General features: G+C 40.9%; 1 protein-coding gene across 1 annotated transcript in view; it reads left to right on the top strand.

Moving 5' to 3' along the window:
• The window catches only part of LOC126457611 (cysteine sulfinic acid decarboxylase-like), a 106,178-nt gene that overhangs the window by 75,641 nt on the left and 4,332 nt on the right, over positions 1–26,205 (top strand). The window contains exons 4-5 of the mRNA XM_050094067.1: positions 5,529–5,676; positions 22,592–22,820. Of these exons, the coding sequence (XP_049950024.1) occupies positions 5,529–5,676; positions 22,592–22,820 (377 nt within the window). The remainder of the gene's footprint in view (positions 1–5,528; positions 5,677–22,591; positions 22,821–26,205) is intronic.

Here is a 26,205-nt window from a genome sequence, read left to right as displayed (position 1 = left end):
CATCAAAGTATCTAAACAAAAACACAGGCTCAATCATTATGGATTCCAGAAAAGCTGCCACCAAGCAGCACCTGAAAGGTTGGCATAGGAAGGAGCCATCCTGATTCTCATAGCTGAGACCCTGATCTACTTGTATATCTGCCCTTCAAAGGTAAAGTAGTCATTGGTAAGTATAAAGTTGATTAAGGCCCACAGGAAGGATGTCATAAATTTAGGCTTATGTGGGTCCTGGTTGAGGTAATGTTCAGCCAGTACCCACTTGATTCCAAACTTATGACATCCTTCCTGCTCAACTTAATCAACTTTATACTTACCAGTGACTACTTTACCTTTGAAGGGCATATATGCAAACAAATCATCATTAACATATGTTCACATTTTATTCATCAAAAAGTTCTGCTATATTATAAAATGAATTTTCAGCCAGGCAGCTGTACAGTTTTCTTTGAAATAATTTGGAAGGCATGGAACACACTGAGGGTGGCAATTTGTTATAGATTTTTACAAAGCTGACTGTGGTGAGTGGGCTGTTTTTACTCATCTGTGTCTCAGAATACCCATTTTAAATTTTCCTCTGGTGTCGTGCTGGTGCATATCTCCTCTTACAGGAATTTTTTTTTTGCAGATTTACAATTATAAGTATATTGAGTTTTCTAAACAGAGGTCGGTAGTGATCTGTTGGTCCATTCTCTCCAACTTTTATTTGTGTCTTCAATATATCACCTATATGTGTAGAGTGGCCCCATAATAGTAGTCTGTAAGAAATATGAGACTGGAACAGTCCAAAATATATCATTCTTAAATAGTTAGCAGTGACTAAATCTCTCAGTTTCCACAATAGATATGTCACCATTGATATTCTTTTGCAAATGAGACTGACGTGTTCCTCCTCACTCAATTTGGAGTCAATATGGAATCCTAAAAATTTAGCTGTTCTAGTTCCTATATCATTAAATAGTCCTGAAAAAAGATGCTGGGTCTTGTCAGCATTACACAGCAGTTTCTTAGAAGAGAACCTTTTTACAGCAGCATTTAGTGATTCCAGTGACATTTGTTGTCATGCTGATGTGCCCTGGTGAGCTGCATGGGTCATCTGCATAGCAGACCACAGATTGCAAAACATTATGTGGAAATCATTGATGGCAATAATGAGAATGAGTCGCCCAAGCACAGATCCCTATGGTACCTCTGTCTTTATCATTTTCACTAGAGAATGTCTGTTTCTCACTGCAATGTATTGTTTTCTGTGGATTAAGTATGAAGCAATTATTTTTAGTGCTGTAGTCTGTACCCCATAAAATTCAAGTTTCTCAAGCAATGCTTCATAGGGGATACATTCAAAGGCCTTACTTAGGTCACATGGAACCAGTGGAACTTTATCCCTATTTTCAAAAGCAGTGATTACCTTGTTTACTGCTGAAATGGTATTTTTTCCTCGTCTGTAACGAACTATTTTTTCAAAAGGAGGTTATTTTATTCAAAATAATCACTTAATTGATTGTATATAAGAGTTTCAAATATTTTGGAAATTGCTGTAGCTGCTGAAACTGGTCAATAATTTTGGGGGAGATTTTTGTCTCTTTTGAAATTTTTAATGACACAGGGAAAACCCCAGACTGAAGAGATTTGTTAAAAATGTAGGCTAAAGGTTCACAGATAAAAGGAATAGTTTTCTTGACAATGTAGTTGGACAGCCAATAATTATCCATAGTTTTAGAGTTGGGGAATTATGTTATTGCTTTTATTACATCAGTGGATGTGATAACTTTCCACTGAAAAGACTGTTTCACTGGCAGCTGCTTACCAAGTAGTTCACTTGCAGATGTGTTGGTCAAGTTCATTCTGTTTCCAATTTCTTCCACTGAGGACACAAAGAACTTGTTCATCTGTTCTGGTTCAAGTGATACTTTCTGTTTGTGGTTAGGGGAGTGTTCTTGTGTGATAATCTGCCCTGCCACATTGCACTTGTATGGCTCAGTTTCTATAAACCTCTCAGCTTAGCTTTATAAAAAATGTATACTTCAGATACTTCATGTAATCTATATCAGCTTGTTTAGTGTCACTCTCACTGTTCTTTTTACATGCAATTTGCAATATCAACATTGTCCCCTTGTGTTTTCAAGTTCTTTAGTGTATCAGTCTGCTAACTTTGTTTTTGGCTTACATTTAAACTTAATTTTTTTTACAGGTGAACAAGTGTACCACGCTTCAATATATTTGCTAAAGAATCTGTCAAACACAGTTTCAATATTAGCTTGTCCAATCTGTATTTCATACAAGAAGTCCCATTTTATATAGCTTAGTCTGTTAGCAAACAAGTTCACAAATTCATCTTTCTGACCTCTCACCCAAGTTTTCTGGTTTTTGTCATGGGTGATATTATTGATGCGACATGACAGTTTGCTTTGTGAGGAGTAACGGTAATGGTCAGAGATGCATCCATCAGCATGGCTAACAGCAAAAATCTCACTAGAGAAGTTGACAGTAATATTATCTAAGCAGGCTTCTTTATGAGTAGCACTTTTATTTGTACAGAATAAATTTAATGACCTTAAGATATTAAAAAAAGTTCTTGATACTTGCTTTTCAGAATTTGACATTTCTACACCACAGATAGCAATATTTTCTCTTCTTCCTTATTATCTTTTTTACAACAAGTTCAGAATTTTTCAAGAATACGTCTACTGCTCATTCAGAGGTCTACAGAGATTTACAACTATCATATTCTTATCTATCAGGTTTATGCAGCTTAACTCACAGTCTACTTCATAACGAAACTAGCTTGCATCAACTTTTGTGACTTTTAGACTATTTTTGAGAAAAATTTTAACTCCACCATTTTTTTTCTCTTTTCTACATGTAATGCTGACCATAATGTAAGGTTTTGTGTAGTATCGCTGCAGTATACACTAAGTAAGAGATCTTTTTTGCAGCAATATGTGCATTCCTTGCTTTGGTTGAGACACTCATTCATCATATCCTTTCAGAAGCAAGCAGAACAATGTGGCCACAGCTGGCATGGAATTCTATGCTGCACTGACTGGGAGGCACATGCAGTAGTTGTTATCAACAAAATACGGTGCATCCAAGCAGTATTGAGGGACTGGTGTTTACTGTTATAGATAATGTGAGCTCTATTTGCTATGTATGGAGCCACAGTGTTGGCTTTTTGTCACATCAGTGTGTTTCTAGTTTTGCAAGAGCAGTCCAGTGACTTGCTCAACTTGTAAGACCTAAACAGCTATCAAAACATCCTCCCAAGAGGTATGTGATGCTTTCATCACCACAATGCAGATATCCTTGCTTTCAAAGGGTGTGCTTACTTCATCGATTTCTTAGCCACTGGTGCCCCCAATACTTATCTTCTCACATTAAACACCTATCATCACTCCACAACCGCAATACCAGATTGGATACGTCTAGCATCTTGGCTGTACCTTTACATACCACAAAATCTTTTTCCGTGTCATTCTCCATCTCAGCCATACGACTATGGAACGCGCTCCCCTGTGATCTGCATCTTATCCAGAACCATTCAACATTCAAGAGGGAACTCAAGACTTACATATTAGGGATGGTATAGCCACCATTGTTGTGCCCCTCTCATCTCTTTCTTTCTCCTCTCCATCATAGCTTCAATTTTACCATTCTATTTCTCTTCCTCTAACCTATCTATCTCTTCTATATCTCTTTCACCCCATTCTATCGTCTTATGTCTCTGCTTGATGAGAATAACTCACAAGCTGCAAGAATATAATGAGAAAATTCCCAACTAGCAGTAGGACTGACATTCATAAAAGAAAAATATGTTTACTTTCATATACATAGTCATTACTATTATTATTCTTGATTGTTATAATTATTTTTTGATTATTATAATTATCATTGTACTACTTTTATAATCTCTATTTTTTTTCTTTAACATTAATACTGTATAGCATGTTATACGTCCTTAATGTTCTGTAGAAACTGAAATTTGTTGAATCTGTGTATGCCTGGTTAGGTGTAAGAGAGGGCCTGAAGGCCCTAATCTTTCCAGTTAAAATAAATGCATAAATAAATAATAACTATGTCTCTAATTGTGGAACCCACGTCTAAATAGCATCCAAAAATTTACAGTGATGACTAAGACTGTAGAGACTCTATGTGACTGCATTGGTTGCCTGCACCAGCTGCTGCAAGACCACTTGGGATAATTTCAGTATATAACACTTCATAAAGTAATGATTACCTTCTTTATAGAATCATGAAAGAAGATTGTGTGTGTGTGTGTGTGTGTGTGTGTGTGTGTGTACGCAGATGTATCTCATCCACAAAAAGCAGTTACAGTAAATAATTAAATTTACCATTACATGCATGTTACTCATACAATATGCAGACACATTAAAATTGTAAAAAAATGGAATCGGGTTTGACCAAATAATTTACATTATTTAACAAACACAGTATGTCTAGAAAAGACTACTAGAGAAAAATTAATGCTGCAATTCAGAAGATGTTACCTAGAAAGCAGAGAAATGATGCTGAAGGTGTGACAAATACAGGCCATAGTTTAGTTAAATAGGATAAATACTACTAGAGATGAAATCAGTGTCACTGACGAGTGCTGAGACAACATAAGCTGTAGCTTCCCATTATGTTATTTCTGTTTCTTTTGAATTTAAAACTGAAACAGTGCTAATTACTTCTGGTGTCATTCCTATTGTTAATGGAAGGATTGAAATGACATGTTCATTGCCAATTGAATTTATCATGCGGAATATAGAAGTCATAAACATTTTTGCCACAAACATAATGGCTATGTTATGAAAAGAATAGAGATTTTGAGTCGCAGACAGGCACAACAAAAAATTGCTAACCATTTGAGATTTTGGCCAAAAGATCTTCTTCTAAAGCAAACAATGTGTGCAGAAATTTTGAGTCATCAACAGACACACAAAGATAATGAAAACTTTGCTAAATCTTGGGTGAATCCTTTAATGAGCTATTTTGTGTGTGTTGGGAGGGAGGGAGGGGGTGTGACACATGCAGCTACATTGCCCCCTCCCCCACCCGCAACCTCCTCCTGTGCAGCTACATTGCTCTCTCTGTAGCTATAGTGTAGTAGTGATTTTTGTACGATAACAGAAGATGTCTTTGCTACAAGTGGCATCTGTTGCAGAAATAGAACATACAGCTGTTATTCTGTAATTGTCTGTTCTTACACATCACACCAAACTGTGTTTGTAAATAAGTAATTTAGCATTATATGCAATAATCATCCATCTTTTACAAGTAAACACTTTTCTGTGTTGTAGCACACAATCACAGCATGATATGTCCTTGTGTTTATTGTCCTTGACTCATTCTGTTCATGAAAGTTCCTTCTTTGATGAGGTTAATGGAATGCCTGATAAAATGTTTCTATAAGTGTAACAGATTTCTGCATATTTTTAGGATATTCAGTTATTTTATTCATATGTAATTTGTTGATTGCTCATTACTGAAAAAACAAAAACCTGAATGCTGTTCTTTTATTGGGCATACAGGCACAACAGTGTTGGGTGCAATTGACCCATTGAACTCTATTGCTGATTTGTGTGAAAAACATTCTCTGTGGATGCATGTAGATGCTGCTTGGGGTGGAGGAATACTTTTTTCTCGCAAATATTGTTCAAAACTGAATGGAATAAACAGGTACGTCAATTTTTTGCACTATTGTTTAAAGATATGCCACAATTAATTGTCATGAAAGCTGCACGCTTCATATGTTAAAAACTCTGACATTCAACGATATGAATATAATAGAGGGAAACATTCCACATGGGAAAAATATATCTAAAAATAAAGATGCTGTTACTTACCAAACGAAAGCATTGGTATGTTGATAGGAGACAATAAAAAACACACAAACACACACACAAATTTCAAGCTTTCGCAACCCAAGGTTGCTTCGTCAGGAAAGAGGGAAAGGAGAGGAAAAGACGAAGGGATATGGGTTTTAAGGGAGAGGGTAAGGAGTCATTCCAATCCCGGGAGTGGAAAGACTTACCTTAGGGGGAAAAAGGGACAGGTATACACTCACACACACACACACACACACACACACACACACACACACACACACACACACACACACACACACATCCATCTGCACATATACAGACACAAGCAGACATTGTAAAGGCAAAGAGTTATGTGCAGATGGATGTGTGTGTGTGTGTGTGTGTGTGTGTGTGTGTGTGTGTGTGTGTGCAAGTGTATACCTGTCCCTTTTTCCCCCTAAGGTAAGTCTTTCCGCTCCCAGGATTGGAATGACTCCTTACCCTCTCCCTTAAAACCCACATCCTTTCATCTTTCCCTCTCCTTCCCTCTTTCCTGACGAAGCAGCCTTGGGTTGTGAAAGCTTGAAATTTGTGTGTGTGTTTGTGTGTTTTTTATTGTCTCCTATCAACATACCAACACTTTCGTTTGGTAAGTAACAGCATCTTTACTTTTAGATATAAACTCTGACATTCTTAATTTCTGAAAACAAATTAAAAGCTTTTAATGAATATAGAATTCTGTGGCCAGAGTCAGCTTCTGCAAATTCTTTGTGGCTTGTAACTGCATCATGGTGTGAAATGAATTAACATTTTGACCAGTATTTCAAGTAGCTTGCATCATGTGATTGTCCACTGGTACACAACATGCTATAGAGAAACAGCTTGTAATAGTGCCCAATATTTTGGTTCATTTTATAACATGAGAAGATCAGAAATCCAGAAGATTTCCATGGAAGCTTTTTTGTATTGTCAATTCCAGACTGTCAATAACTTTGTATCACATTTATTTGTTATATAATTTGGAAATCAGTGAATGTTTCATTTGTAGTGTCGATGGTGGTATTGGTGGTGGTGGTGGTGGTGGTGGTGGTAGTAGTAGTAGTAGTAGTAATACTAGCAGTAGTAGTAATAGTAGTAATAGTATTAGTAGTAGTAGCAATAATAGTATTAATGATGCATTTAATTGTCATTTAACATTCTAGAATATGATATTAGACATGCAAAGTTACACAGAAACATATAAGCATATTATAAGTATAAATAAACTACTTGCTTTCAAAACACATACAGATATATATCTATATCATCTTACTCACACCATTCAACCAAGATCTGCCTTTGTGAGCCTAGCTTCAGCAATCTAAAATGTACTTCAGTTACTGGAAAAAAGATAAAATTAGCAGGAGAAAACTATTTTAAGTAGTATATATTATTTTTGCTTACATATGTACTTAACTTCATAATGATGTTCCTGTTGGAAAAATATCCTCTCTGATAAATTGTTTCTAAATTGTGTTATACACTGTATAAACAGGATGAAGTTAAGTAATTTTTAAATTTATTTCTAAATGTATTTGTTTTCTAGATTTCTGTCATATGTGATGTTTTCTTTTACAACTAGTTTTCTAAATTTATCTGTGTCTCAAGGTCAAGTTTTTAATCCACCTGACAGCCTTCTTCTATAGCTTCACAAACCATTCTCTTGGTATAAGGGCTTCATTTCCCCATATTATGATGCAGTATAATTATGTTATAATGGAATAGGCCATAGCCTAATGTTAACAATTTGTCTGGTGTTACTGTCTCGTTTTTTTCCTCATTAGGAATATGCTGCTGTTTACTTTGGAACAAATTTTATTGATATGATAGTCCAAACTCATTTACCTATCAGTTCTAACTTACTTTAATTATACTTATTATACTTTTTATAATTAGGCCCAGAGGACTGCATGACATCACAGTGCAGGCTCTCCATCTGCTTCTATCTCCTGCTATCTGTCTCCAGTTCTCCACACCCCACAGCTATAGCAAGTCTCGTCTTACTCCATCCATCCACCCATCCATCTCTTCCTAGGTCTTCTAACAGCCACAAATTTATAGTTCTCTACTTTTAGAATTGAGTCTCCAATCTTAAGACAAATTTCGTTTGGCTGCAGTGATCCATTTCCATGTATCTGCTTGTATGTGTTATTGTTTGTCCTTAGAAACTGTTTCACTGAGACATTTATTTGCTTTTTTTGTTAAGAATGCTTACTGCTTCAGAAAAAAGTCTCAGTTGTGAAATTATGTAATGTTGATGATGTGTTTCACCGTTTTGGGGCATCATCAGATTGTCTACAAAAACAAGAAACCAATAAGCACTGTAAGAGCCACACTTGGCACAGTGTCTGTGTTGGCAGGCACGCTAACATTACGGTGACAAATTGAGATACAGGTGACATGTACAGTGCAGCAAGAAGTACCCAGGTGGTGCACATGACTGGCTTAAGACACATTTTTGAAAAACAAAAGTGCATAAAACTAATAATGAAATGCAAAACAATGCAGACACATAAAACCCAAAGATTAAGCATCACAAACAAGAGACAAAAGTATTCTTAGTCATTAAAATAACATAAGTTATAAAATGTAAATAGGTTAAGTCATCTACAGTAAAAAAAGCTGTTAAAAAGTCTCCTTTAAAACATAGTTCACCCGACTTCACAACAAAAACCAACAAATTAACAGTGATGCTGTGGACATAAAATAATCATTGCAGCAACATTCAGAACACTGATGTTTCATGATGCATGGATTTTGTATCTGGTTAGCGTGGTGTCTGTTTTACATTATATATGGTTTTATGACTAATATGTGATGTATCCAGCTACTTTTGCATAAGTTTTTATTACTTTTAGTTCATATTGTCTGCTTAGCTATGCAAGATAGGACCATGCCATTTTCCTCAATTTGTATCTAACTGATGGATTTCTTGTTTTTGTAAACAATCTGATGATGTCCCAAAAGGGTTAAATGCATCATTGACATTAAATAATTTTGCGACCGAGACTGTTTTTGTTCTGAAACACTTTTAAACCAGTTGCTGTAACAGCCTGACATGATGAAATGGGAAAATTTTTAAACTTGCAGTTACTAGTCTTCCATTGCTCCTGTACTTACTGTAATGTTCACTGTGTTTGATGTCTTGTTGAGTGGCAGTTGGGAGCAGGTCATGGTCAGGATGCCATGGACCACCACCCAAGGATATGGGTGAGTAGGCTCTTAGTGAATGCATGCCTGTCTGGAGCACAGCAGTATTAAACAATCGAACATTTATTGTTCAGTAATACATAGATAAGCAACAGCATACCCAGCTGCAGCAAGACAGGAGCAGTGCACACCCCGCCTGGAGGGCACTGACACCAGTGGTCAGCCAATGTGGACACTGCTGTGATAACAAGGGGTGTCAAAAGGCTGCTGAGGTAGCAAGATGGCCGGTCATCAACTGCATTAGCAGTGGGAGCTGGAAGCTTTGCATGCAGTCTGTGGAGTTGCACTGAGTCATGCTGTGGCCACTGGGCAGTAGAGTGGCCAGCAGCAGTGCAGTCCACCCATAAGAGCAGGTGGTGTGCAGCTGAGACTGTGCCGCCCACGATGTTAGAAGAGTGGCTGCACATCCCTGGATGGGAACCAGAGACCTGCAGTACAGAAGGTGGCAGCAGTTGTAGTAGGGCTCCCAAGTAATCCACTGATCAAAGACATCTATGTCTTCCCCATCAGATATTCATGAATGGCAGTCCTGTGTATATCAGTCTCTATGTTCCCAGGATGGAACTTGCTGTTCCATAGAAACTAGACAGCTAGAGGAGATGATAGTTATCCATCATAGGTCCTTCCTTCAGGCTAGTTGGCTGCAGACTAACATAATTCCATTGAAAAATGAGCAATATTTGTATGAGATTGGCCTGTGCTTGTTGTGCTGCTGTACTGTTTTCTTCACCATAACACGTAACTTTGCTATAGCCTAGATATGGCAAAAATCAAGCCATTTGAGTCACAACTGCTCCATATTTTTGCTGCATCCATAGTTTTGCAGTCACCACAGATGCCTACTACAGTGGAAACTCTGCAGACAGACCAGTGATGCAGGTTGTGGACTTTGCTGCGAAGTCTGGCCAACGAAGTGTGTTTACCAGCAAGTACCACATTTGACAACAAACACATGGGTATAGCCATCATCCATTAGAGGGCATCAACCAGCAGCAGAGGAAGGGGGCATGATGATCAGTGAACTATTTTCTGGTGATAATGTGTGTGCAAATAGTCCCAGAAATATCCTTCTGCCCCAGGCTAGATAAGCCAGTGCCTGGCCATTCAGCAGGCAGTTCTCAACTCCCTGAGTGCAGAGAAGATCAGCCGGTCCAGTGGTGTGCCATCTCAACCATCCTCTCTTCCGCAGTGATTGTGATACGTCATTTCTGTCATGCTATGCTGTCTACCAGCTGCTAACAGCTGACTTTGACATGGAACAGGTGTACAGGTATAGAGTTGTACGGCTATAGAGTCGAAAGGAACTCTGATTGTAGGAACTGGTAGTTATTTACTTTATCCACAGTAGGGATCCTTATTATTTTGTTGTTTTTGAAGAGTGTGTTACTGTTGGTGGTTTATTGTAGTTTCCTTAATAAATAAGTTGGCAAAATGAGTTGGTTCTTGCTCTGTAGATTTAGCAGTGGTGACAAGTTTGTTCAAATTCCTGTGTTGTTCCATTGTTTGTTGACATGGCTGAAGGTTTTCCAGGTTAAGATGTGCCATTAGCTCATGTCCTTGCACTGTTGGATCATGTTGAACACTCAAATGAATTTCTGATTCAGTGTCTGCAGGCTGTGACTAGTGTTCCTCTGGGAGTTCCAGCATTGGCTGCTCCTGCTGTGTTCCCGCCATTTAATAAGTCTATTGGACCATGGAGTAATTATGCAGCTCTGTTGGAACAACATTTCCTTGCTCATGGAATCATCAACACCAGCCAGCATCATACATTTTTTCTTGCATATGTGGGTCCTGACATTTATCGCTTACTGCAGCAGTTGCATCCGGAGGTAGTACCCCATGTTCCCCCTTATGAACAGCTGACTACCAGTTTAGCAGAGTATTTTGATGTTCAGGTAAACATTGTGGCAGCTCACCACAAGTTCTTCAGCTGTCAGAAACTTCCACCACAGTCTTACAGGGAATGAATCACTTGCCTTCAGGGGCTTTCCCAGAACTGCAGATTCTCTTGTGTCAACCCGGGCTGTAAGCAGTCATATGGTTCAGTCCTCATTCTCGACATGATTCTGGTCCATGCTCCTGATGATGCCATGTGAACAGATTTGTTGAAGCTGGAGGATCCCTCCTTGGACACCCGTCTGTCACTCATTCATGCCCATTAACAGTCTTCCCATTCATTTGTGTTGCTCCATCCCTCACCACAGATCTTTGCTGCACGGCAGCCCTGTCATCACTCGGAACCATGGTCACTGGAACTGTGGCCATGCTGACAGCCAGTGGCGGGCGCCCCCCCCCCCCCCCCCCCCCCCCCTCTTCCGCCTCCTCCTCCTCCAGACCAGTTTACAGATTCTCGGGCTCAGCAACATCAGAGGTTGCTCTTCTGTCATCAGTGCTTTGTTACACACCAGCACTGTGATTGTCATTTCTGGTGGGTGGTTTGTTCTGCCAGTGGGATGAAGGGTCATTGGCTAACCTTTGCCACTCCTCTTCATCAGTGGAGGTGGACCTCACAACATTGGATGCTCCGGACTCAGTCTTGGAGGATTCTGACCAGGTACCAACCGTATCCTTTGTCAAGATGGTCCTCCTACATGTGGTCCAGATCAATGGGACTCCCCTCCGTTTCCTGTTGGTCACAGGGTCCTTGGCTACTATTACTGATGGAAACTCTCACTGCCGCTTGGGTACTCCGATGCTCCACCCATTCCTGATCCCCTTGAAGAGCTATAGTTACGACATTATCCATGTGCAGGGGTGGTACCTGGTGCAGGTGCAGTATCTCTCCCTTGATGTAACTGCTCGAGTTTTGGTCTTGGCCGTCCCCACAGCCAATAATCTGTTGGGGATGGATCTTTTTCATTCTCTTGGCATTGAGATCCATGATTCAGCCCTGGTGGTACAGTGTCCCCTGATGCTCTTTTACAGGAGCTTTTTGATTCCTTCCCTGACATCTTCTCTGATTCTTCTCTGAGTGTGTCCAGTTTCGAAGCACACATAGAACTACTTCCCTCATGGTTCCAAAGTTTCACAAGGGTCATCCAGTGCCTTTGTTCCTGTGGGATGCCCTACACAAGGAACTGAGTTGCCTCAAGGAGCCTGGCATTCTGACACCATTTCACCCCAGTCGCTGAGCTTTGTTCATTGTCGTCCTCAAAAAACCGAATGGGTCCCTCCGGGTATGTGGTGATTTTATGGCCACCGTCAATGCCCAGTCTGTCATTGACTCTCACCCTATCCCAAAGGTTGATGATATTCTGTCCAAGTTGGTGGGTGGCAAGATCTTCGCCAAGGTTGATCTTAGGGATGCATACCTCCAGCTGCCTGTCAATGCTCCCTCTCAAGAGGTCCTCATCATCAATACTCCCTTTGGGCTCTTCCGGTACAACCACCTGCCCTATCTTTGGGATAGCCAAGATTACAACCATCTTTAAATGCTTTCTGAAATCTCTGACTAAGGAGGTGCCCGGCACCGCCAATTACTTAGATGACATCTTAGTCACAGGGATCTCGGACCCAGACTTATCACGGAATCTTTGGCTATATTTTGAGGTTCTGCAAGCTGCAGGGTTATGTTGTATCAGGGCCAAATGCCATTTTATGTGCCACAAGTGACCTATCTCGGCCGTGTCTTGAGCACTGCAGGCATTCACTCAATGCCGCATTACCTCGAGGCCATTCAGCGGCTCCTGACACTGACAACCATCCCCTAGCTCAAATCCATCTTAGGTCAACTCAATTATTATCGGCGTTTTATCCCACATGCTGTGGCTCTGGCAGAGCCTCTACAATGCCTGGTTCATAAGAATGTTCCATGAACCTGGTCACTGGAATTTGATTAGGCTTTCCGTCATCTCAAATCTGCTCTTCTCGCTCCACCATGCCTCATCCTATACAACCCCGCCAAGCCTCTTATTTTGGCCACTGATGCATTGGATTATGGGCTAGGTCTGTGTTGTCTCATATTGATGATGGTGCTGAGTCCTCAGTGGCTTTCCGCTCGAAAATCCTGTCACATGCACAGTGCAACTATAGCCAAGTTGAGAAGAAAGCCAGCCATCATATATGGATTCAAGAAGTTCCACAACTTCATCTACAGTTGCTGGGTCACACTCTACATGGACCACATGCCCTTGTTCTCTGTGTTCGGCACCACATCTGCCATCCCTACCCAGACCGCACACCACCTGCAGCACTGGGTGTTGTTCCTTGCAGGATAAACCTACCACAGCCGTTACTGGGCCACAGCCCTCCATGCCAATGCTGAGCTTCCTTCTCAACTTTCTGTGGGGGTGGATTCTGACTTCGATTCTTATCCAGTTGCTTGTTTTCATCTGGATGACATGGCTGCCTCCACCATCACCACATTGCCACTGAACACCTGGCTCATTGCACAGCACATGGCCTTGGACCCAGTTCTCCAGACGGTTCTGCACTATGTTCAACTCAGGTGGCCCTCTGATTGTTGACAAGTGTCAGGCCAGGAGGTTCAGGCTTATTGGCCTTGTTGCAATGACTTGTCCATACATGACAGGATTCTTCTCTTAGGGCACACTGATCGTTGGCTTGTCATGATACCGTCCTCCCTCCATCAGTGGGTCCTCATGTCCTACATGTTGGGCACTGAGGGATCATACTGACAAAGCACCTTGCCTGCCAACATGTCTACTACTGGGGAATGGACAGTGACATCACCTGCATGGTGGGTTCCTGCTCCTCCTGTCAGCATCAGCAGTCAGGGATACCACAACCCCTGCTTCCGTGGCCTACAATCACCGCCCCGTGCCCCCAGCACCATCTGGATTTTGTGGGTCCATTCCAAGGATCCTACTGACTCCTTTTGGTGGACGCTAGCAGTGGTTTCCCATACATTGCATGCATGTCCTTGATGACTGCCACCCGCACCATTCAATTCCTCTCTCACATTATCGCCATTGAGTGTCTGCCGGAGGTGATTGTGATGGACAATGGCCTGCAGTTCACATCAGTAGAGTTTACTTCCTTCTGTGCTACATTGGGCAGCCAGCTGCTCCATACGGCGCCATTCCATCCGGCCTCCAATGGGTTGGCTGAAAGGTTTGTCCACACATTTAAATTGCAGATGGCCAAACTGTGTCAGCATCAGTCCCTTACAGCTGCCCTCGACCTCCTCCTGTCTACTTATCATTCTTCTGGTCATGATGGGTCATTCTAGCAGAGAAGTTGCACAGCTGCCCTCATCGGACACCCTTGTCACTGCTGTCTCCTGCTTCCCCGCATCCGGCTGCTCCAATCTCAGCGTGGCTGCAGTTTTCTCCTCAGGATCCAGCCTGAGCATTGGTGTTTCCCAAGTGCTACCCCTGCTGAGTTCCTGCCACAGTCTCCACACTTCTCAGCTGCATCATGGAAACTGTCACCCTCACTGATGGATCCCTCTGTTGGAAGCACTTTGACCAACTGCGACACCATCGTGGGCTGGGCCCAGCACTGCCATCGTCTCTGGTGCTGCACCTTTAGTCAGATCTTCTGGGAGGCTGGCGGCTCATTGGACATCCCTTTGCTGCCACCACTGTTACAGCCGCTGTAACTGCATCTGCCACTGTTGCAGCCACTGCCGGCTTTCACTGAGTCCCCGTGGGCAGGACCCCACCGATGGTATGGATGTTGATGAGGCTCCCCTCGCCACCAGCACCTCCACCACCACCCATGGTCTCATTCCACCAGCGGAGCTTGGGACCAATTTCAAGATGTGCCTTCGCCTCACCCCTGGGAAGGGGGGGGGGGGGGGGGGGGGGACAAACACATATTGTATGGCCAACATTCATGAAAGCATCAACCAGCAGCAGAGGAAGGGGTCGTGATGATCAATGAACTATTTTCTGAATGAGATTTTCACTCTGCAGCAGAGTGTGCACGATATGAAACTTGCTGGCAGATTAAACCTGTGTGCCAGACCGAGACTCGAACTTGGGACCTGGCAGAATTAAAGCTGTGAGGGGAGGTCATGAGTCATGCCTAGATAGCTCAGTCAGTAGAGCACTTGCCTGGAAGGGCATAAGTCCTGAGTTCGAATCTCGGTCCGGCACACAGATTTAATCTGCAAGGAAGTTTCATATCAGTGCACACTTCAGTGCAGAGTGAAAATCTCATTCTGGAAACATCCCCAGGCTGTGGCTAAGCCTTGTCTCTGCAGTGTCCTTTCTTCCAGGAGGCTAGTTCTGCAAGATTCATAGAAGAACTTCTGTGATGTCTGGAAGGTAGGAGATGAGGTACTGGTGGAGTTAAAGCTGTGAGGATGGGTCATGAGTCATGCTTGGGTAGTTCAGTCAGTAGAGCACTTGCTCACGAAAGGCAAGGGTCCCAAGTTCGAGTATTGGTCTGGCACATGGTTTTAAGCTGCCAGGAAGTTTCTAAATATTTTCTGGCAATCACCTGGGGCTAGATAAGCTGGCACCTGGCCATTCAGCAAGCAGTTCTTGACTTGCCGAGTGAATTGGTAGTTGTTTACTTGATCCACAGAAGGAATCCTTATTGTTTTCTTGATTTTAAAGAGTGTGTTACTGTCAGTGGTTTATTGTAGTTTCCTTAATAAGTAAGTTGGCTAAGCAAGTTGGTTCTTGCTCTATAGACTTAGCACATAGTTTGGTGCCTTGGACTGCCCAACTCAACTATAGGGTGAGGTAACCAGCTTGATGATGATGATAATGTTTGGTTTGTGAGGCACTCAACTGCACGGTCATCAGTGCCCCTTCATATTCCCAATCCATACACAGTTCTAACTAGCCAGTTTAATGAATGATGATGGAATGATGAGTACAACACAAGCACCCAGTCCCCAGGCAGAGAAAATCCCAATCCGGACAGGAACCAAAACCAGGACCCTGTGATTCACAGGTAGGTAACCAGCTTGTGGTTCACCCATAACACTGTGGTAGCAGCAATCAAACTTTGTTGAAATTTCACTCAGCTATTATGGCTACTTCCCTCTGCTTCATGTAAGAAATGATCTTAACACAAATCTCCTAGGACATATTACTTTACAAGCAGAAAATTTATTTACAGTCTTTAACTTCCACATATTTTATGCTTTTATTCATAATTTTTTTGGTTTTCAACAAGAGAATATATTACATCAGCAGTTTTAATCTTTACACCATAGCAAATAGATTTCCATGTAATTTTTTTTCCTTTGGAAAACACGGTTGGATGTTTTTGAAATCTCAAAAAAACAATTAACAGATTTTTCTTCACTCATCAGGTGCTTCTATTTCACTTGTGGAGATTGTGTGGGCAATGGAACACCACTTTAGGAATGGTGAAAAATGTACTGGGTATGATGTCCTTCATTTCAGGGCATGATGATGTCTAATCAAAGTCCTGATTAAGGATGTGGTTCGGTTGCTCCAGTCTGGGGTGGTACTGGATGATGAAGGGGGCATTTCCTTGTAGCTGATTCTTGGGGGGTAGTGGAGTATTGGGGATGAGTGAGGAAATGGTAAGGGAGATCTGTGTGTGGACTAAGTCTGGCAGATAGTGCCTGTCTCTGAAGGTCATACTGAGATCAGCAGTATACTGGGCAAGGGAATTCTAGTCACTGCAGATATAGCATCCATGGCTGGCCAGGAAATATGGGAGGGATTTTTTCATGTGGAAGAGATGATAGCTGTTGAAATGCAGGTTCTGTTGATGGTTGATGGGTTTAATGTGGACAGAGGTGTGGATGGTGCCATCAGAGAAGAAGAGGTCAACATGCATGAAGGTGGGACACTGGGTTGAGAAAGACCAGGTGGAGTGGATGGGAGAGAAGGTATTGAGATTGTGAAGGAATGAGTATAGGGTGTGTTGGCCCTGAGAGTGGATCATGAAGATGTCATTAATGAACCTGGTGCAGAATAGGGGTCTTGCATTTTGGGAGGCTAGGAAGGGCTCCTCTAGATGACTCATAACCAGTTTGGCACAGGAAGGTGCAATGCAGGTCCTCATGGCCATGCCAAGACTGCAGTCTCAGGCGACTGAAACCACTCCAACAGTCGCCTGTGATGCTGTCGTGTTTGTGAGTTGCGGTTGCTTGACTGTGTGTGTGTGTGTGTGTGTGTGTGTGTGTGTGTGTGTGTGTGTGTGTGTGTGTGTGTCTATTGTTGACAAAAGCCTTAATGGCCAAAAACTATATTATGAGTCATTTCTTTGTGCCTATCTGTGACTCAGCATCTCCGTTATATGGTGAGTAGCAACTTTCCTTCTCATAATATTCAATAACCAATGAACAGGTAGCATTCTATGAGTCAGAGCATGGAACGTCAGAAGCTTCAACATGGTAGGGAAGCTAGAACATCTGAAAAGGGAAATGCCAAAGCTCAATCTAGATACAGTGGGGGTCAGGGAATTGAAATGGAAAGAAGACAAGGATTACTGGTCATATTAGTACAGGATAATATTGACAGCAGCAGAAAATGGTGTAATTGGAGTAGGATTCATTGTGAACAGGAAGGTAGGGCAGAAAAAGTCAGTGATAGGGTTGTTCTTATCAGAATCAACAGCAAAACAACACTGACAATGATAGTCCAGGTATAGATGCTGATGTTACAAGCTGAATATGAAGAGAGAGAGAAAGTATATGAGGATACTCAAAGGGTAATGCAGTGCATAAAGGGAGATGAAAATGTCAGGGAGAGTCATGGGGGACTGGAATGCAGTTGTAGGGGAAGAAATAGAAGAAAATGTTACAGAAGAATATGGGCTCAGGACAAGGAATGAGAGAGGAAAAAGACGAATTGAGTTCTGTAATAAATTTCAGCTAGTAATAGCAAATGCTGTGTTCATGAATCACAAGAGGAGGAGGTATAGTTTGAAAATGCTGGGTGATACAGGAAGATTTCAGTTAGATTACATCATGGTCACACAGAAATTCTAAAATAAGATACTGCTTTGTAAAGCGTACCCAGGAGCAGATATAGACTCAGATCACAAAGTAGTAGCGATGAAGAGGAGGTTGAATTTAAAGAGATTAATCAGGAATAATCAATATGCAAAGAAGTGAGATATGGAAGTACTAAGGAATGACTAGATATGCTTGAAGTTCTCTAAGGCTATAGATACTGCAATAAGGAATAGCTCAGTAGGCAGTACAGTTGAAGAAGTATAGACATCTCTAAAGAGTGCAATCACAGAAGTTGGAAAGAAAAATATAGATACAAAGAAGGTAGCTGCCAAGAAACCATACGTAACTGAAGAGATACTACAGTTGATTGATGAAAGAAAGAAGTACAAAAATGTTAAGGGAAATTCGGGAATACAGAAAAACAGGTTGCTTAGGAATGAAATAAATAGGAAGTGCTAGGAAGTGCAGGAAGCTAAGATGAACTGGCTCCATGAAAAGTTTGAGGAATTCGAAAAAGAAATAATTCTCATAAGGACTGACTCAGCTTATAGGAAAATCAAAACAACATTCAGTGAAATTAAAAGCAAGGGCGGTAACATAAAGAGTGCAACAGGACTTCCACTGTTAAATGTAGAGGAGAGAATAGATGGGTGGAAAGAGTACATTGTAGATCTCTATGAGGGGGAAGATTTGTCTGATGAGATAGAAGAAGAAACAGCTGTCGATTTAGAAGAGATGGGGAATCTAGTACTAGAATCACAATTTAAGAGAGCTTTGGAGAACTGAAGACCAAGTAAGGCAGAAGGGGTAGATAATATTCCACCATAATTTCTAAAGGGGGAAGTGCCTACAAAGCAACTGTTCATGTTGGTGTGTAGAACGTATGAGTTTGGTGACATAATAATTGAGCTCTGCAATAAATTTCAGCTAATAATTGAGAATACTCTGTTCAAGAATCACAAGAGACAGAGGTATTTGGAAAAGGCTGGGAGGCACAAGAAGATTTAAGTTAGGTTACTTCATGGTCAAACAGAGAGATTTGAAAATCAGATACTGGATTGTAAGAGATACCCAGGAGCAGGTACAGACTCAGATCACAATTTAGTAATGATGATGAGTAGGCTGAAGTTTAAGAAATTACTCAGGAAGAATCAATATACAAAGAAATGGTACTTGAAAGTACTAAGGAATGAACAGATATGCTTGAAGGTATCTTAGGCTATAGATACAACAATAAGGAATAGCTCAGTTGGTGGTTTAGTTGAAGAGGAGTGAACATCTCTAAAAAGGCAATCACAGAGGTTGAATGCAGAATATGGATTGGGAATAAACTGAAGAAAGACAAGAGTAATGAGAAGTAGCTGAAATGAGAACAGTGTGAAACTTAACATCAGGATTGATGGTCATGAAGTAGATAAAGTTAAGGAATTTTGCTACCTGGGCAGCAAAATAATCCATGGCGGACACAGCAAGAAAGGCATCAAAAGCAGACTAGCTCTGGTAGGAAGGACATTTCTGGCCAAGAGAAGTTTACTAGTATCAAACATGCCGTAATTTGAGGAAGAAATTTCTGAGAATGTGCATGTGGAGCACAGCATTGTATGGAAGCGAAACAAAGACTGTGGTAAAACCAAAGCAGAAGAGTATCGAAAAATTGTTGAAAATTAGGTAAATTGATAAGATAAGGAATGAGGAGGTTCTGCACAGAATTGGAGAAGAAAAGAATATGTGGAAAACACTGACAAGGAGAAGGGACAGGATGATAGGACATCTGTTGAAACATCAGGGATTGTCTTCCATGGTAGTAGAGGGAGCTTATAAGGCAAAAACTGTAAAGGAAGACAGAGATTGGAATACATCCAACAAATAATTGAGAACATAGCTTGCAAGTGCTTCTCTGAGATGAAGAGGCTGGCATAGAACAGGAATTCATGGTGGGCTCATCAAACCAGTCAGAAGACTGATGACTAAAAAGAAATTCCTACTAACCAATTATCCACCACGATGAATGGCCACTGCCAAACTATGGCTAGCAACACAGTAGACCACCCTGTGGCACAAATGCAGCTGAACATAATGTCATTGATTTCAGTGTCTGTTTCATAACCCAGGCCATCTGGATCCTCCCATCCACCTCCAGCTTTTCTGAACTCCGCAGATGGGCATTATCCTTACAACACATTTTCCGCTCCTGAAATTATCTCAACCTCAATCTATACTAAACTACTGTCTCCAAATCTTCCATCCAACAGTTTCCACTCTTCTGCTCTATCACATCCTCCCTATTCTCATCCTCTTGCCCTCTGCATGTACCGCCCTCTGCCAATGCACCCATCCATCTTTCCCTTTCCCTTTCCCCAGTCCTCTCCTTTTTTGCCCCCCACCCCCCTCTCCATGCCCCACAGCTCCCAAAGCTGCACCTGTTGAAAATATAGTCCCTGCATGCTCTGCCATACAGCACTCTTTTCTCTCCTCAACCATACCCTTTATCTCTCCCTCTTACCCACCCCCTCCTGATTGTTGCTTCTGTTCTACATGACAGTTGCATACCATTCCGAGCTGCTGGAGATGATGGTCATGGTTGCATGAGATATGCTTGCTGGTATGAATGAATATGTGTGTGTGTGTGTGTGTGTGTATGTATGTGTGTGTGTGTGTGTGTGTGTGTGTGTGTGTGTGTTTCTTTTTGTGAATTAAACTTGGTGCCTCTCAGTAACAAAAATTTTTTGGTCTTAAAAAGTCATGCAGTCCTAATTGGCACAGGACTTGTCTTTACTACTTAAAAATGAGACTTATTAAATAATATAATTTTGCTACACTGCACAGATTTAGTGATAGTAGTGATATTCAAATGAAACATTTTGTCATAAATGTGACTTTACATCCAGGGTAGGGATACAAGAATCTTCAATTATTGTGGTACAGTGCATTCAGTAAGTTTCCAGTCCCATCTTTTTATAAACTTACATTGACACCTCCCATTACAAAAAAACTTTTGAAACTAACTAGTCGAGACTCTTTAGGACAGCCTGTCGAGATGCACTGGTCTATCCATTTTCACTTTATCCTTTAGGTGTGGACTCTAAGAACAATGTTTGTTATAAAATAACATTTGCTATTGCCAGTCACAATTTTCCAATTTATTCCCTGGAAGACACATTCTGGGAAACAATTACCATTATTGAGGGCATTTTTAATTTATCATAGTATTTATGTGTGATGTTATGTGTGAGCTGCTGCATGGAAACCACACATCACTTACACAATGCAGCAGCTCTGAAATTGCGAACATAACACAATAGTGCCATAATTCATGAAAAACACCTTTGATATTACTTCCCAGAATGCATTGTACAGAAAGTAAGTGAAGGAGAATTGCATCATTTCAGATGACATGTTTTGAGAGTCATTGGCATTCTGGTCCAAGCTCAAGATGACAGCCATAAAGGCATGAAGTGTGTTTGATTGTGTGAATGACTGTGTTTTGTGTTTCTTTTTCTGATGGAGGCTGTGGCTGAAAGCTAATGTGTAAATGTCTTTTAACTGTGCCTGTCTGTAACTCAATGTGTCAACTTTATGGTAAGAAGCAATCTACCTTTTATTTTGATTGTAGAAAGATACTTAGAAGTTTGGCCCACTTCATCTTTACTTTTCGTGTTGGCTGGCCTAAAATAGAATTTTGATACTTTGTTCTGGCCTTTTCAGTGTGTTATAAGTATCTCCATATTATAAAATATGTGAAAGATTTTCTATTTATTGGGAATCTGAGAGGATTGATAAAAAGTCTCTGGTCTGTCCAACAGTCATCAATGTCCTTGCAGTTAGTGTGATGTGGATGTCTTTCTTGGCTGGCCACGGTGGCCGTGCGGTTCTGGAGTTTCAGTCTGGAACCGCGGGCTGCTACGGTCGCAGGTTTGAATCCTGCCTCGGGCATGGATGTGTGTGATGTGCTTAGGTTAGTTAGGTTTAAGTAGTTCTAAGTTATAGGGGACTTACGACCTAAGATGTTGAGTCCCATAGTGCTCAGAGCCATTTGAACCATTTTTTTTTTTGTCTTTCTTGCCCAATTCAAGACAGTAATATAGTGAAAAAAATGCAAAATTCCCAGATGTGTAGTCAGACATAACACAATCTGTTCAGTAAGTTGCACAGATACTTACCGACATACAGTTATGCGGTAGAATATACCAACTTTTAGCATAAAACTTCTTCAGCTGAACTGAGAAATACCTTCAAGACCAATAGATAACAATTCTTTGATAGCAATATATGTTGAGTTATGAACACAAAAGAAATGTCCAGTAAAGTTAAAAAATAGAATATTTTGGAAATAATAAACAAAATTAAGTACAGACTCAATGCCATGCAGCTGAAAGACTGGCAAAAACAGTTTCCAAAAAAACTACTATTTCTCCAGTTTATGTACTATCTCTCCTACACACACACACACACACACACACACGCACGCACACACACACACAAATGATACACAAAGTGAGTGTCACGATTCTCCATGACCACCAAAAGTGTGTGTGTGTGTGTGTGTGTGTGTGTGTGTGTGTGTGTGTGTGTGTGTGAGAGAGAGAGAGAGAGAGAGAGAGAGAGAGAGAGAGAGAGAGAGAGAGAGAGAGAACTCAAATAATTTTTAAGTATTCTTGCAAGTGTATTATCTATTGATTTGCAGAGCAGATTCAGTAGTATGGAATCCTCACAAGCTTTTGGCGTCTCCACAACAATGTTCAGTTCTTCTTGTACGCCACCCTGGTTTACTAAAATCGTGCCATGCTCGTGAAGCAGCCTATCTCTTCCAAAAAGACAAATTTTATGACACGAGTTATGATATTGGAGATAAATATCTTCAGTGTGGTCGTCGTCCTGATGTCATGCATTTCTGGCTTATGTGGAAAGCAAAGGTAGGATTCTTATGAGATACGTCGCAAATTAAATTATGATAATTATTTATGATAGATACAAGAGGCTGTATGAGTGGTGTAAGTAGTAGCCTAGTACCTGTTGTTGTTCTTAGAAAATATGCCATGAGAAATTGAATTAGAAGTAGTTCCTACTTTGGAGAGAGAGAGAGGGAGAGTTTTTATTTCGTGTAACTTGAAAGCTGTTACGGCTTTTACTGGCCATTAGAATGGCAATAAAATGTGGGCAGTGGGCTAGATGATTGGAATCAGGACATTTGGTTACATCTAAACTGTGAGAATCTTGTGCTTGGGCCACTCCTGCACCAAGATTGTGCAGGCATGTCAAGGTTATTCCATGAGTTCCATGGCTCAGAGAAAGCCATTGCAAGCAAGTGTCAGCTGTCTTGGGCAATACTGTATTGATGACAGTGGTTAACATTGACAGCTTTGGATTGTAACGGTGAACAGACAGGCCACAGTGTCCCAAATCAGTTACCAGTTCAGTGCTGAACAACATCCAGAGGTCCGGTACTTCATACAGAACCACTTCCTGACAACAGAGTATGGAAGCCACCACTGTACTGGTTCACCTCTACTTACTGCACATCTGAAGGATCAGAGAGGATATACATCAGACCACTGATGTTGAATGCTTGAACAATGGTTTGCATTGAAAGCAGGATATTGGTGCAGAGTCTTTCAGTTTTATAATATGCATACAATTAGCCATTTTTAAACTTTACAACCTTTTCATTGACGTGTTACGGCATTCATTAGCAAACATGTAAGGGTAAATTTAATTAATATTTACCAGAAAATATATTTAAAAATGTAGGGTGATTATGTTGGGACAACTGCCAGTACTTTACTGTGAAGTGAAACTTCAAATGACAAACATGTAACTAAGAAGTTTTTAAAATGTACTTTGTTGTGAAAAGTGTAATTCCATCATTTGCCTACCCTAATAACCCGACAAATGTTTCACAATATTTTTAATTTTTTGTATTCAATTTCACTAGACATGAAAAAACCTAACTTTTCACAGTATTGAGTTTAACAGGATCTGACAACAACCAAACTGACCACCTGCTGTAACTTTGAACATAGCGGCAGCTACCACTGCACTAAATTTGGGGGGGCACTCCACTGTGGTATAAGTAGCATTCAACAAAAGCCATATTACATAATACCATTTAGATGAGTGAATAATTGGAATTACAGCTAACAGTTATAAATTTTTAGTAGTCTGAATACAGGGTTTGATACTATTAAATATGGTTACAAATTTTATGAAAGGAGAGTTTAGATATTAACACAGTTTTAAATCGGTTAGAGAAATACATTTCTTAAAGAGTTAATACAGGAAAAAAAGTTATTTTGCATTTCAATTACTCAGTGGTTATTATTGTTAATAATTTCCCTGAGTCTTTGACACAAGATTAACAAAATGATACAGTTATATGTCTTGATGAAATTTTGTAAATACACACATCAAAAAAAGATTTCTTTAACTCCGGTTCCAAGAACTCCTGAAGATAGAGGTTGATTGTGGATATTGTATCACAGATACAATCCCTTTAACTGTTCAGAGATGTCACTAAAGCCACCCAAAGATGTAAACAACCATGCATGAGCTGTGCCTATTAGATGGTGGAGGTCCAATAGCTGATCAGTTCCAGTTATTTCACCAGGAAGGTGGTACATGGCTCATGTTGCCTGTAGTTCAACCTTGCCTAGATGGTCAATGCTACAGTTCGATCATGTTTGCATTGTTACTTTGTGCCAGGAAGAGCTCTCAACAAGTGAAGTGTCCAGGCATCTCGGAGTGAACCAAAGCGATGTTGTTCAGACATGGAGGAGATGCAGAGAGACAGGAACTGTCCATGACATGCCTCACTCAGGCCCCCAAGGGCTACTACTGCAATGGATGACCACTGCCTATGAATTATGGCTCGGAGGTACCCTGACAGCAACGCCACCATGTTGAATAATGCTTTTTGTGCAGCCACAGGATGTCGTGTTACGACTCAAACTGTGTGCAATAGGCTGCATGATAGGCAACTTCATTCCAGACATCAATGGCGAGGTCCATCTTTACAACCACGACACCATGCAGCATGGTACAGATGGGCCCAACAACATGCCAAATGGACCACTCAGGATTGGCATCACATTCTCTTCACTGATGAGTTGACATACGCCATCAACCAGACAATCATCGGAGATATGTTTGGAAGCAATCTGATCAGGCTGAATGCCTTAGATGCACTGTCCAGTGAGTGCAGCAAGGTGGAGGTTCCCTGCAGTTGTGGAGTGGCATTATGTGGGGCTGATGTATGCCACTGGTGGTCATGGAACATGCCATAACGGCTGTGCAATACGTGAATACCATCCTCCGACCGATAGTGCAACCATATCGGCAACATATCGGTGAGGCATTCGTCTTCATGGACAACAATTCAAACCCCCATCCTGCACATCTTGTGAATAACTTCCTCCAGGATAATGACATCGCTCAACTAGAGTGGCCAGCATGTTCTCCAAACATGAACCCTATCAAACATGCCTGGGATAGATTGAAAAGGACTCTTTATGGACGATGTGACCCACCAACCACTCTGAGGGATCTATGCCAAATCGCCATTGAGGAGTGGGACAATCTGGACCAGCAGTGCCTTGATGAACTTGTGGATAGTGTGCTATGATTAATACAGGTATGCATCAATGCAAGAGGACATGCTACTGGGTATTAGAGGTACTGATGTGTACAGCAATCTGGACCACCACCTCTGAAGGTCTTGCTGTATGGTGCTACAACATGCAATGTGTGGTTTTCATGAGCAATAGAAAGGGCAGAAATGAAGTTTATGTTGATCTCTATTCCAGTTTTCTGTACAGGTTCCAGAACTCTCAGAACCGAGGTGATGCAAAACTTTTTTTTATGTATGTATTTTTTTAGTTAATTTGAAACTGATACAGTATTTTTGCAGACTAATAACACAATGACTTTTGAAAATGACTGTGTTTTACAGTAAACATGAAAAATTTATGTAATTCAATTTCTTTATTAAAGTTAATGTATCATATTCCACTCTAATCTGTATCATTACAATGAGCATTACTTACATTTGCTCATATACAGAATGCAGAAGCAATATTTTCTTCCTTTACAATAGATGACATAGTTTCTTTCTCCATATACTAAAGTCATTATTTGCTCATTCCACAGTCATGATAGTTTTCCACCATTACAGGATCAGTCAATGAATGTGTGTATTAAAAAACTGTTTTCTGTTCTGAAGAGGTTTAAGCTCTATGCTTGAGGACAGAACTACAAAAATTTTATAGCTATGCAGCTAGTACATATACTTGTAAAATGAAAAGT

The sequence above is a fragment of the Schistocerca serialis genome, chromosome 1, assembly GCF_023864345.2.
Source record: "Schistocerca serialis cubense isolate TAMUIC-IGC-003099 chromosome 1, iqSchSeri2.2, whole genome shotgun sequence".
Classification (NCBI taxonomy): Eukaryota; Metazoa; Arthropoda; class Insecta; order Orthoptera; family Acrididae; genus Schistocerca; species Schistocerca serialis.
The sequence above is the reverse complement of the archived record's forward strand: the minus strand, read 5'-3'. Positions and strand labels throughout refer to the sequence as shown.